General features: G+C 44.7%; 1 protein-coding gene across 2 annotated transcripts in view; it reads left to right on the top strand.

Moving 5' to 3' along the window:
- TRPA1 (transient receptor potential cation channel subfamily A member 1) overlaps positions 1-14416 on the top strand; it is a 224650-nt gene that overhangs the window by 159745 nt on the left and 50489 nt on the right. For both annotated transcript variants that reach the window (XM_073679440.1, XM_073679439.1), the window contains exons 21-22: positions 4446-4535; positions 9658-9833. In XM_073679440.1, the coding sequence (XP_073535541.1) occupies positions 4446-4535; positions 9658-9833 (266 nt within the window). The remainder of the gene's footprint in view (positions 1-4445; positions 4536-9657; positions 9834-14416) is intronic.

Raw genomic sequence — 14416 nt, 5'->3', positions numbered from 1 at the left:
ACCAAATTTAGGAAAAACCCCACTAACAATTTAAAGAGACATAGAGCAGGGCCACAGTAACGACAAATTCCCATTAGAAAGGAGAGAGTCTCCCATAGAGTTGGCCTATGCAGTGAATGCCAGGGCTGCCAAAAATTTGGAGGCACTTGCGTTGTTGAGGGCACGGCTAATGTTTTGGGACACGTGCTCGTGTAATGTGGGGACGGCACACCGGGAGAAATAGTCAAGGACATGGACCTGCTTCCTGATGCTGCTACTTGAAAGTGCGCAATGACAGGTGCAGGAAAGTAGGCATCTTCGCCTGCACCATGGACAGGGGATTGGCTTGCATGCACAACAGCGGAAGTAGCAATGGTGCCACCTGCAGACAATGTTCCTGGACCCTGGGGTTCGGCCCACAAAGTCGCTTGCTTTGCTGCCATGTGCCTGATCATGCTGGTGGTGGTCAGGCTGGTCGTTTTGCCACCACTGCTAATGCTGGCCTGGCAGGTGGTGCAAATGTCCTTTTTGGGGTTATCGGCAGAGTCTTTAAAAAACAACAAGACTCGGGAAGACCTAACAGTTGTACTGGCAACTTCCTTCGTGTTGGTGTTACGGTGAACGGTTGCCTGCCTTCTGTCTGCGGCCACCACACCGCTTCTTCCTGCCTGTTGGGGTGCTCTGCCTCCCTCCCCCTGTGTGCTGCTGTCCTCACTCTGCATGTCCTCCTGCCAGGTTGGGTCAGTTACCATATCATCCACCACCTCGTCTTCCACTTCCGCACCCTGGTCCTCCTCCTTACTTTCTAGCAATTGTGTCTCATCATCGTCCACCTCTTGTGACACTTTCCCACCGTTGCCTCCGTGTGACCGTGGCTGCTCAAATATTTGGGCATCACTACACGCGATCTCCTCTTGCCCCGCTTCAAGTGGACCGGGCAAGAGGCCCGAATCTATAAATGGAAAAGTGAACAGCTCTTCAGAGTGTCCATGTGTGGGATCAGTTGTCTCTGGGCACTCGGCATGGTGGGAGAAAGGAGGATCAGGGTGAGGAATATGCGGTCCAGACTCACGGCTACTGAGACTTGACCGTGTGGAAGACAGGGTGGTGGTGGCTAAGTGACTGGAAGCATTATCCGCTATCCAACCAACAACCTTTTGACACTGCTCTGGGTTCAATAGCAGTGTGCTGCGGTCCCCTAGGAATTGGGACAGGAAGGTCAGGCGAGAAGATGTGGGTGTTTGTTGTGGCTCAATTTCAGCTTGCCCACGGCTTTGTCCTTGGCCTCTGCATGCACCATCACCATCACGTCCAGTTCCCCGTCCCTTGCCACGTGCCTTGCCCATTTTAAATAGAGGACAGTATCTTCCAAGCTCACTACAAATGACTGAGTTTGGAGCGAAGTTATATGTGATCCGTGTGACGGAGAAAGCACAGTTTTAAATAGCTGGATTTCTAGCACTGCAATATAGAAAGGACCTGGCTGTATTCTGCAGTGCCAACAAGCAAATGGCGCAGATAAACGGTGTTCTCTGGATTGCTTTTTAAGCAAGTAATGAGGATTAAGATCCAAAAAAAGTATTCCTGGCCCCTGAGACCTGGGCCTTTCTATAGAAATATCTAACAGCAGCAGAAGGCAGAATTGGAATGGAGCCTCTTGTGCTATATGCACTGCAGCCTGCTGTATACCCTGCCTGCCTATATACACTGCCTGCCTGATATCTCTGCAGATGGATTAGTTAGTCCTCAAAAGGACTGTTTGTTAAGATGGATATGTGTAATGTACTTTTTTTCTCCCTACACTACCTAATACACAAGCAAATCTCTCTCTGACTCTGACTGATTCTGGAGTTACTGTGACGAGCATGGCGGCGCCAGGTCTGATATAGACCTGATGACGCTCTGCGGCCAGCTAATCACTGTAATGCCACAACCAACATGGCTAAGGCATTATAGTGAGTGGCAGGCAATCCCTGCATGTTGATTGGCGCTCTAAAGAGCACCAAACATGAAGGGAGGGGACCCAAACTCCCGCCGAGCAACCCCGGAAATACTCGGTAAGCGCCGAGCATCTCGAGAAGTGAGATGCTCACGCGAGCACCGAGCAGTAGAGAGCATGCTCGCTCATCACTACTAATAAACAGCATCTTGGAATAACAATAAGAAATATCTTTCAGTAAATAACAGTAAAGTTCTTTGCAATAGTGTGATGCACCCAGTCGTGGGAGTCACTACGTGAGTTCTCTTTATATGGCCATAGCGGGTGTCACCGGATATTCCCGTTAGGCCGCAAGTCTCTTTCAGATAAAGTCTATCAGATCCCGTTTAGCCTCCCACGCACCAACCGGCCCCCTCCAACCTGAAATCCTAATCCCAACTGTCCCTGGTACCGTAAGTGAGAGTTGGAAGTGACGGCCCTTTTCACTTGCGCGATTCCTCCGCGGTTGCTGGCTCGTCTCTCCTATCGCAGTTCTCTATCAGCTCTTCTTGGCTTGACCATCGACAGTATTCTCTCATGCTTGCGATAAGGGGATCCAGACCCCTGCTTTTGGCAGGCATCATCGGGTCCCGAGAACTTACTCAGTGTGGGACGCAGGTCCTGATTCTGATCAAAATGCGCAGGGCTCAGGGCGCTTCTGTAAGGGGTCTGGAGCTTTTCAGGCAGTGCCTGGCTCTGGTGCAACGCAGGCCTCCGGTTGTGTCACGGGTGTATCAGAGGTGACAGACAGTCACCCTGCAGTTGGTTGCAGGAGATCTCTATGTTTGGCATTACAGACATCTTCTTAGATGAGACGCTGTCTCTAGTACCTAGCGGCTACCTCCTTCTGGCTAATTAGCTCTCTGGCCTGGGAGTATAAATACCTGGTGTGTCTAAAATGGAGGTGCCGGCTATATTCATTTCTACTTGTGAAGGTTTAGCAAGAGCAGTACTTCGTCCTCTCTGGAGCTTGAGGCCGAGTTCGCATTTGTCTGGAGTTATCTAAAGCTAAGCAATCTCCCCCTGTTTGTCTACCCTTGTTGCTTATAGAGTTTAGTGGAGATCGACTAGTGCTCATCTCCTCCCATTCCTAGCCTTAGCCATACGCCAGGGAAAGACAGGGCGAGGCACGCATACGGCAATTGGTGCAGAGCCAATTCAGGGACGGTAGTTGAGACCGGTTGACACTAGACCAGACTAGAAGGTCTCCACTCCCCCCTTTCCCTATAGTCTGGGCTCCCTTTCCCTCTTCCCTCTGTGTTGCACTAAGTCTTTCCCACACCTGGTGTGACAGGTTGAGGGCTGTCGCGCTGGGCTCTGCGGTCCCTCTGGAGCATGTCTGCTCCACTGTGCAGTCTGGCACCAAATCCACCTGTGTCTTGGCGCGCACTTTTATATCCAGGAAATCCCTCCTTGAGGTCATTTGATCAGGTCAGGCATCTGAATTTGTTCCTTCTTCAACTTTTCTAGCATAACTTGGTTCTGCTTTATTTCGCCTGCCTGCAGATGGCAATCTTTCCTCATCTCTGGCACATCCTGCAAGAATCCTCCTGATGTTTCATTGCTCTCTACTACACATTTGCAATCTGTGGCAGAAATCTAAGACTGAAAGGTAAATTTCTGCCACAGATTGGCACACAGATTAGCAATATATTCGATGGGACTAACCAGTATGTGTTTTTTTTTAGAAAGGATCCATGTTGAGATTTCTCCAATAAATATGTCACTTATTGAAGCACTTTTCAAAATCATGTCGGAAGAGTCCTGCAACCCAGATATCAGCATGGAACATGCACTCAAAACCAAAATAGAAAAATCACTGTGTTACATACCCTTGTCTATGTAGCCTGCAGAAGGAAAAATGCTGAAATTGGCTGTATGCTCTTGATATTAGGGGGCAGACAGACGGCCATATTTCTCGTGCGAGGATTGCATCGCAATCCTTGGACTGACCATCGGCTCTCCTTACCCGAGCCTGACAGCTCCATAGAAATACATGACGCTGTCACGCTAAGGTCAGGTGCCGGCCAGTCCGTGCACTGCAATGCCATCCTCACATGAGAAATACGGATGTCTGTCTGTGCTCTTAAACTGAGCATCCTATGAGTCCAGCTAGAGAGTGAGAGAACTCATGAGGCCAAGCATACTCCATAACCGCTCATCACCCTTGGAATTTGTACTGAGCGACATTTCAGCAGCAGGGAAGACGGGACACTCAGTAGCTTTCAATAAGGCAGGGTGGCAGAAATTGAGTTTAAACTTTCAGACATTATTTTACAGCCATTTTTCATTGGTTTTCAGAGTAAATGCAACAGACTAATTAATACTAAGAGTACTATTTACAGTACAGTTTGGTGACAAATTCACTTCAACAATCTCCTGAATATATTTTTCTGTATTAGCTTTTATTTGCAATGCTCCAGAACACAGTAAGATGATGACACAGTAATTGGTTAGATCCTTAGATCTCAATCTTGTTTACTTTCAGGACACGTATTTCACACGCACTTGCTTGGGCATTGTAATGCTCATGAGTATCTTTGGGATTATAAAAGAAATTGTTCAGATCTTTCAACAGGTATGTTACCTTATGTGAAGATTATTTTCTAAATCACAATTTATTTCAGGTATGACAGAAATTGACCTGACTTCCAGACACCCTGGTACCATGAAGCAAAATCTAACTTACCTCACCGCTGTTCTCAGCCAAACTGGAGGAAATGTTGTCCCAACCACAGGTCACCTGACCCTACAGCCAATCAGCAGCCTCAGCGGTCAGGTCATCGGTGGTCATGACATCACTTCTGGTCCGGTGGAGTGCAGATACTTCTTTCTTTTATAATAGTAACATAGTAACATAAGTTCAACCTTTCTCCCCCAATTGTACCCCCTACACTAACACTACACAAACTTATTAACTAACTGGGACTAGGCCTCACCAATGTATTATTATTACCATTTTTATTATTGCTGCTCTTTTACAATTAAAAATTAACCTGTTTATAATTTTTTAATTAGTTTTATATTTTGTATTACTCTAGTGATTCTAATAATGGTATTACTAAAATCCCTATGCCTAAATCTGTTGATCCAGAAGAAGGCAAAAACCCCAGGACACCTTCAGACAATTTGCATCACGGGGAAAAATTCCTTCTTGACGCTGATACAAGGCGATCAGTCCACTAACCCTGGATCAAACCTAATTATGATACTAGTTATATCTACAGTTGTGTTCAAAAGTTTACATACCGAGGCAGAATTTTTTCTTTATTGGCCTTGTTTCAGAGAATATGAATGAAAACAAAAAAACTTTTTCTCCACTCATGGTTATTGGTTGGGTGAAGCCATTTATTGTCAATCTACTGTGTTTTCTCTTTTTAAATCTTAATGACAACCAAAAACATCCAAATGACACTGATCAAAAGTTCACATACCCCAGTTCTTAATGCCGTGGGGATGGGGGACATTACTACAAGATGGAAACATTACTCAATGATGGGGACCAGGATGGAACATTACACCAAGATGGGAACCAGTATGGGCACATTGCTACAAGATGGGGACCAGGATGGGCACATTACTACAGGATGGGGACTAGGATGGGGCACATTACTTCAAGATGGGGACTAGGATGGGGCACATTACTACAAGATGGGGACTAGGATGGGCACATTACTACAAGATGGGGACTAGGATGGGGCACATTACTACAAGATGGGGACTAGGATGGGGCACTGTAAAGATCTGAGGTTGTGGGTTGTAAGTAATCACCTAGGCAGGTTAACGATGCAACAATATTTTATTGATCACAGCCATGGTAATAAAGCAATTCCAGGTAAATGGCCAAAATACAGTTCTCTCAGTCCTCAAGTTACCAATCTGGGTTCAGTAGTTCCACTGGCTTTGTATAAGGCCATACTCACTGTCTCCCAACTTTTGGTTGGCCCACAGATTTCCCATCTCCAGCCAGTATAGTCTGGAGCCACAGTCCATGATCCTCTAGACGGCACATAAAAAGATGAAAGCACAGGTATCCACTAGTAGCTGTCCTTTTAAGAAAGTTTAAATCCAAATGACATAATCCATAATGGTAACATGTTTATCAATCCATCCTTCCAAGTCCACGGTCTCCACCCTCTTCCTTCAATCCTTCCACCCAACTATCTAAAACATGACTCTCCTTTCTTTCCCTGGGATCAGTCCCCTCCCAAGTCAGAAGTGATCACCCTTCCCCTTAAGCATTTACTGTTAGCTAAAAAGCAATGAAGAATTTTCTAGAAGCCTTCATCTGTGACTGCCTGTAAGACACCCTGTGGTGACGGCTCCACTGTGTCTCAATCTACACTCACCTAATGAGATTATTGGCTGTTGAGACAATGGACTCCTGAGATCAAGATGAGATTAGTAGAATGCTGGACATTTTTCAAGTGAATCTTACATACTGACAAGTAAGCAGAATTATATAAAACATAACAAGTAAATCACTAATAATACACAATAATAATATTGACAAAAATGGTGGTCCGTTGCTGGAAAAGTATCATAGTCTTTAGTAAGTGGGCAGCTCCTCACAGGCACATTACTACAAGATTAGGACCAGGATGGGGCACATTACTACAAGATGTGGACCAGGATGAGGCATATTACTACAAGATTAGGACCAGGATGGTCACATTACTACAAGATGGGGCACATTACTACAAGATGAGGACCGTGATAGGGCACATTACTGCAAGATGAGTACCAGGATGGGGCACATTACTACAAGATGAGTACCAGGATGGGGCGCATTACTACAAGATGAGGACCAGGATGGGGCACACTACTACAAGATGGGGACCAGGATGGGGCACATTAATACAAGATGGGGCACATTACTACAAGATGAGGACCGTGATGGGGCACATTACTGCAAGATGAGTACCAGGATGGGGCACATTACTACAAGATGAGTACCAGGATGGGGCGCATTACTACAAGATGAGGACCAGGATGGGGCACACTACTACAAGATGGGGACCAGGATGGGGCACATTAATACAAGATGGGGACCAGGATGGGGCACATTACTACAAGATTAGGACCAGGATGGGGCACATTCCTACAAGATGGGGACCAAGATGGGGAACATTACTACGAGATGAGGACCAGGATGGGGCACATTACTACAAGATGGGGAACAGGATGGGCACATTACTACAAGAGGGGGACCAGGAGGGGCACATTGCTACAAGAGGGGGACCAGGATGGGGCACATTACTACAAGAGGGGGACCAGGATGGGGCACATTACTGCAAGATGGGGACCAGGATGGGCACATTACTACAAGATGGGGACTAGGATGGGGCACATTACTACAAGATGAGGACCAGGATGGTGCACATTACTACAAGATGGGGACCAGGATGGGGCACATTACTACAAGATTAGGACCAAGATGGGGCACATTACAACAAGGTGGGGACCAGGATGGGGAACATTACTACAAGATGAAGAACAGGATAAGCACATTACTACAAGATTAGGACCAGGATGGGCACATTATTACAAGATGGGGACCAGGATGGGGCACGTTACTACAAGATGGTGACCAGGATGGGCAAATTACTACAAGATGGGGACTAGGATGGGGCACATTACTACAAGAAGGGGACCAGGATAGGCACATTACTACAAGATGTGGACTAGGATGGGGCACATTACTACAAGATGGGGACTAGGATGGGGCACATTACTACAAGATGAGGACCAGGATGGGGCACATTACTACAAGATTAGGACCAGGATGGGGCACATTACTACAAGATGTTTGCCAGAATTACTATATGGTGCTAATTGTAAGACAATATTAATGTATGTGGCCAATTGGGGGAAACAAAATTGTAAAAGTTAAAAAAAATAAATAAAAATAAAGCATGAATAATATTTTGGCACTAAAAATGTTGTTTTATTTATAAAGTAAAGTAAAAACAAAAAAGTGTATGTTTATTATCACCACATCTATTATGACCCAAGTTATAAAAAATAAAATAAACACGGCAAAAATATTCAAAAGGTGTATACAAAGAAAAATGATATCACTAAAAATGTCAATTTGTCCTTCAAAGAATGCGGCCCCCAAATTCAAATTTTTTCTTGTGCGGCCCATATACCCAGCCGAGTTTGAGACCCCTTATCTAGAGCGTCTGAGTGGCTTGTGCTTCTGTGCAGCGCACCAAAAATCTTACTCCAGTCAGTGATTGGAGTGAGATTTCAGGTGTAGAGAATACCATAGCTCATCCTGAATTAGACGAGCTGTGGCGTTGCGCCCCCGTCCTGCCCCAGGTCAACCCACTTCGGTGGAGCTGGGAGAAACAATAAACACCAAAAGTCAAAAGTTAGATAAAATAGATATACCTTCAATGAGGAGAACAGTGGCGCAGGTAGATAGTCCTGCTGAAAATTGGGACACTATCCACTAAGTGCCCAAAAAAATATCTGGTATAGATATCAAACAAGAAATAAAATTAAGGTAATTTGAACTGGAGTAAGAGAATGACTTGTGAAGGAATAGGTAATGCTTAAAACAGAAATAATTTATTAGGGTTAAAATAACATGAGATGTAGAGATAAAAATAAAAATTAGGGGGAGGTGAGTGTTGAGGATGGTCCTGTTTCCAGGGACGGAGTCCTGCTTTGGATCGGGTAGCTGTTAGTAGTTAGGTCACTTGGGTGGCTGTTTGGAATGCTGAAGAGTTTAGGTTGGGGTAGCAGTCATCCCCTGAATAAAAAGAGAAGAAGGTAAAATTAGAGTTTTATTTATATTCCAAGGTAATTAGATCTGGGACCCAGTGTTTATACCTGGACCGGGTCTGAGGTTAGGATGTAGTATAGCGGTCCCGTATGGTGTTGTAGAACCCACTAAGGAAGATGCTGAAAAGAGAAATAAGAGGATGAGTTCTAGATGATCTAGGTAATTAGACCCCGTAGTTATAAATGTCAGTACCTGAATAACAGGACGGTGTTTATAAACCTCCTAGGAGCGTGTGGGAGGTCAGTGAAAGAAGAAAAAGTTAGGCGAGATGGTTGTGACACCTTGGTAGCCTAGTTAGAGAAGGCAGATAGATTGTAGGTTTGGTAAAATCTAATCTCATATAATCTAATCCAGTGGGTACAAAACAACACTTGACAGGATACCTACTGTACAGTAAGTAGATGTTGGGGCTAACATTGATGAATATGTGGTAAGTAAACAGATCTGGTCCTCTAAGATGGACAGATGTGCGTTTGGAGACGTCCCCAGTATACGTACACTTAATACGGTGCACTACACGTGTGAAAGTGGAAAAAAGTCTGATCGGTTCTGGTCAGTACAAGAGGTTCTAAATCAATGGAAAGAATAAAAGAAGGACTTGTATGTACGTCTTTATTTCTTCTCCATTAAGCAGTCAGGCTAGATAATTGTCTATAATACAGATGCAAAAGCATGGAATGAATATGGCTTTTTGGGGCATTTGTCTAATGGGATTGTACATAATACCTGAAAACTGCTAGTAAAATTTTTTAAAAGAAAAACCACCACTAAAAAAATGAATTGCGGTTTTATACTTTTAGAATTGGGTATACAAAGATAAAAAGAGCTGAAATAATTAGTTTAAGCATTGAACTGTTTATTATCTGAACTGTTATCATTGTTTGTTGCATATGTTTTTACATTTTAGAAACTCAAGTATCTAATGGACAGTAGTAATATTATAGATTGGGCAATCCACATTACCGCCATCCTTTTTGCATCATCTCTCTGCACAAATCCTCTTTACGTGTCAGCCTGGAAATGGCAATGTGCTGCAATGGCTGTGTTCACATCATGGGTCAACTTTTTGATTTATCTTCAGAGGTAATAAAACATAATAATTCATAAATGTAATAGGTTATATGATATCTGCCTAATCAGTGTTAAACGTGTCAAACGATGGAGGGCTACAGGGGAATGGTAGCACCCGGTTGTCAATTTAATTATTATCTTTTCTAGGAGATATAAAAGAGGGACAGCATAATGCACAGTTACAGTCCTGCTCATCATTATTGGCACCCATGAAGTTTAAGTACATAATGTGGAATATCTCCTGAAAAATATGAATCATGTGAAACCTTTTCTTTGTATACATCACTTCTCCTGCTCTTCATTATTGGTGTACAAATAATAAATGCACAACCTTTATATCCAGGCACAAAACACAAATTAACTTGACATCAGCTTCCCTGACAATGCATGTAGCCTACTACCACCACAAGCAAAAATAATGTGTTATCTCCAATTACACCAATTTAAGACTAGCAGATCTAAGTCGCAGAGTCTATTGAACAGTCACCTTCTGTCCCTTCAGCTTTCCATTGTCTGAAGTGCTCACACTGAACACCTTTCTAATCCCAGAAATGAATCAGCCCAACCGGGACTGTCTGAGGGGGCAAAGAGAAAACCCGCTCAAGAGCCCCATAGCAGCTGCAAAGTTGGAGAACCCTGGGCCCACCGGAGGAGTCTCCGGTTCTCTGGTGGGCCAGTCCAACCCTGCCGAGAAGCGGCCCTGGCTAAGAAAAGTCTATGGGAAGGTTCTCTATGGCTGCTTTTTTTACTGTGGACTGGCTCCAGCAATCTATAAGATTGCAATCTATAAGATCCCTTCACTGGCACCCTATTGGCCAGAGACTTCAGTTCAAAACCGTATTCATGACATGCAAAGCCATCCACAACCTGACTCCTCCTTATATCTGTGACCTAGTCTCCAGATACATACCTGCACGCAACCTCCGATCCTCACAAGATCTCCTTCTCTACTCCCATCTTATCTCCTTTTCCCACAATCACATACAAGATTTTTCCTGTGCATCCCTTCTACTCTTGAACTCTGTACCCCAACATATCAGACTGTCGCCTATTGTTGAAACCTTTAAAAGGAAGCTGAAGACCCTCCTCTTCCGACAAGCCTACAACCTGCAGTAACTCACACTCCACCGTACCGCTGCATGACCAGCTGTACCCTCACTCATCCCTTATAGACTGTTTGTGCGCCTTCACAGGCAGGGTCCTCTCTGCTCTTGTACCAGTCAGTGACCTCTTTTCACATGTAAAGCGCAATGGAATAAATGGCGCTATAATAATAAATAATAATAATTATGCTACATGTGGTCTGGGTCAATTGATGGCACTTGCCTGGTGACTGCTCCTAAATTGATGTGTTTTTGGCAGCTTTTGGTCCCGTTTGAAGGTTTTTTTATGTATGCGTTTGGTCTTGGCACCCATTGAATCCAATGGTGTTCGGCAATTTTCATCAAAAATTCGACAATTACATTGGCGAATTTTGCAAAAACGGCGATTGTAATCCGAAACGAATATTGAAATATTCGCTCGTCTCTAATCAGAAACACCCTTAAGTAAATTATGTGCGTGTTGCATCATGGTCACACTGGTGATATGGTGGTGGAGGATGAGGAGAAGGAGGAGAACGACATAAAATAGAACAGTTCCTGAAGGGTATACCCATGTCTGGGTGTGAAGGGGTGCATGGGAATAGACCCACAAAAAATAACCACTGGATTTGAGTTTGTTTGATGCTATCATCTGGTGGTGTTGAGAAATCTGGCCCAATCCAGCCCTTGTTCATTTTTATAAGAGTCAGCCTGTCAGCATTTTCAGTTGACAAGCGGATGCGCCTATCATTTTTATCAGTTAATACCCCGGAGGCACTAAAAATCATCTCTGACGAAACGCTAGCTGCCAGGACCTTTAAGGTGTAGAAAGACAGTTCATGCCACATGTCCAGCTTGGATACCCAACAGATGTAAGGCACAGAGACAGAGAGGAATCATGGAGGACGCTGGTATGGTCGCCAAGGTAGTCCTTCAGAATCTTCCAAAACTTTTCCCTCCTTGTCAGAGTACCCTGTGTGTCAGGGCCTGGCCGCTTAGATGGTCTGAGAAAACTGTCCCAGACCTTTGACAGCGTTCTCCTGCCTGTGCCGCATCTGGTTTGTGTCTCCCTTGCTTCTACTCCTTGGCTGTCAAATGAACTGTTCGACTGTGACCTCTGCCGCCAGCGTTTTCAGATGGGAATTTTTTTGTTATAATTCTTCAACAAGGGCCAGAACTTAATATCTCCAAAAATGAACTCCTTCGGTTCCCTCCATGTACTAACCTACCTATACCTGACTTTGCAATTTCCTTTAGGTGGTGCCACCATAACGCCTGCTGTCTTGGAGTCATATTTGACGCACAACTTTCCTTTATTCCATGTGGAAAATCACTCACTCGATCATGTCACCTGCACCTTAAAAACATCTCCACAATTCAACCTTTTCTCACCTTTGATACTGCAAAAGCTCTTACTGTCACTCTTATTCACTACTGCAACTTTCTTCTAATCGGTCTCCCTCTAAACAAACTGTCTCCTCTCCAATCCCTTCTGAATGCAGCAGCCAGGGATGTATTTCTATCAAGCCACTTCACCAACGCCTCTACCCTGTGCCAGTCATTGCACTGGTTAGGTTAAACAATCACTACAGAATACAATACAAACTCATCTCTCTCACCCACCAAGCTGTCCACAGTTCTGTACCGGCCTATATCTCATTCCTCATTTCTGTGTATCACCTTTCCTGTGCCCTCCGTTCTGCAACTGGTCTAAGACTAACATCCTCCTTAATCAGAACCTCACACCTCTGTCTCCAAGAATTCTCTAGTGCCGTGGCAGTTTTCTGTAATGCTCAAAATGCGCACAACGCGATGGTCATGGTAAACGCAGGGGAGCAAAAAGTCGGCCTTGTGTGCCAGACTGCCAACTGCCAAGACTGGAAGTGCATTGAGCTGTAGGTTGGATTGCTGCTAAAGGGGAAAAAAAAACTGTTTAAATCATGTGAACGAGCTGAGTATGACTGGAGTGTAAGTGCAAACGGACGTAAGTGTGTGACTTGTGATTCAGTGAAGAGGTATTTTGGAATCCTGCAGCAAATAACTGTGTGAATTGCCGTGAGTTGCTGAATTGTGAACTGCTGAGTGTTTTTCTACCTGTTTAATTTTATTGGGCTTTTTAAAACCTATTTTCTCTCTACAGCTTTACAGTCTCTTATTTTACTACATGTGTGTTTAAGGGTTAACTACATTGCACTTAAATCCTGAGGTGTAGCTATACTTTCAAGGGGTTAATTAAGGGTGAGTGGTCACTATTAAGAGTTTATAAGTGGCTGCTGGTTGGAGTTTCCAGTCCTTTGGAAGTGCATTGAGCTGTAGGTTGGATTGCTGTTAAAGGAAAAAAAAACTCTTTAAATCTTTTTCCTTAGTGAGTGTGACCGGAGAGTAAGTACAAACAGAAGTGTGTGACTTGTTATTCAGTGACTTTGGATTCAGGGAGTTTGGAAGGGAGAAATTTGGACTGAATTGCTGTCTGTATTTTATTAATTCTTTACATTTCTTTTTACTTAACATTTCTGTCTAGTGCAATCCCCATTAGGAAATGAGCTCCATTATTGACAATGCTATCCAGTGTACATCTTGACACATGTATGCAATCCTTGAACAGCCAGTCGTAGGTGCATACTGCTGTGCGAGATGTGAGCACGTTGTGCATTTGGAAGCCCAGGTACTGGATCTAAATGAGCAGCTGGCAACACTGAGATCCATAGACAATATGGAAAGGAGTCTGCTTCTCACTGAGGTAGATGTGGGGGAGGATGGTAGTATGGAGCTGCAGAACAGTGTGGCAGCTAGCTGAGTAACAGTTAAAAGGTGGGGTAGAGGGAAGAGTGCTATGGAGGCTAATCATGATCTGGCACACCCCAATAAGTTCGCAAAGTTGGCAGATGAGGGGGGTGTCAGTACAGGGGTAGCACTGCTGCAGCCATCATGTCCTCTGAAAGCCGGAAGAGTGTCAGCTCCAGTAAGGGGGGAAATAGGAGGGCAGGCCAGGCAGGTGCAGGTAGTGGGGGACTCAATTATTTGGGGAACAAATAGGGCAATCTGTCACAAAGACAGGGATCGTCGAACAGTGTGCGGCCTACCTGATGCTCGAGTCCGGCACATCGCTGATCGGGTTGAAAGATTACTGGGAGGGGCTGGTGAGGACCCAGCGGTCATGGTGCACATTGGCACAAATGACAAAGTTAGAGGTAGTTGGAAAGTCCTTAAAGATGATTTCAGGGAATTAGGCTTCAGGCTTAAAGCTTGCTAAAGCTAAGCTAATACCACCTCCAAGGTAGTATTCTCTGAAATACTGCCTGTACCACATTCCACGCCAGAAAGGCAACGGGAGATTAGGGAGATAAATAAGTGGCTCAGGAATTGGTGTAGGAAGGAGGGGTTTGGGTTTCTGGAGAACTGGGCCAACTTCTCAGTTGGCCACAAGTTCTACGCTAGGAACGGGCTGCACCTCAATGGGGAGGGTGCAGCTGTGCTGGGGGAGAAAATGGCTAGAAGGTTGGAGGAGTGTTT

This window comes from Phyllobates terribilis, unplaced genomic scaffold (assembly GCF_046119375.1).
Source record: "Phyllobates terribilis strain yellow unplaced genomic scaffold, ASM4611937v1 Scaffold_4__5_contigs__length_816908805, whole genome shotgun sequence".
NCBI classification, from domain to species: domain Eukaryota; kingdom Metazoa; phylum Chordata; class Amphibia; order Anura; family Dendrobatidae; genus Phyllobates; species Phyllobates terribilis.
The sequence above is the reverse complement of the archived record's forward strand: the minus strand, read 5'-3'. Positions and strand labels throughout refer to the sequence as shown.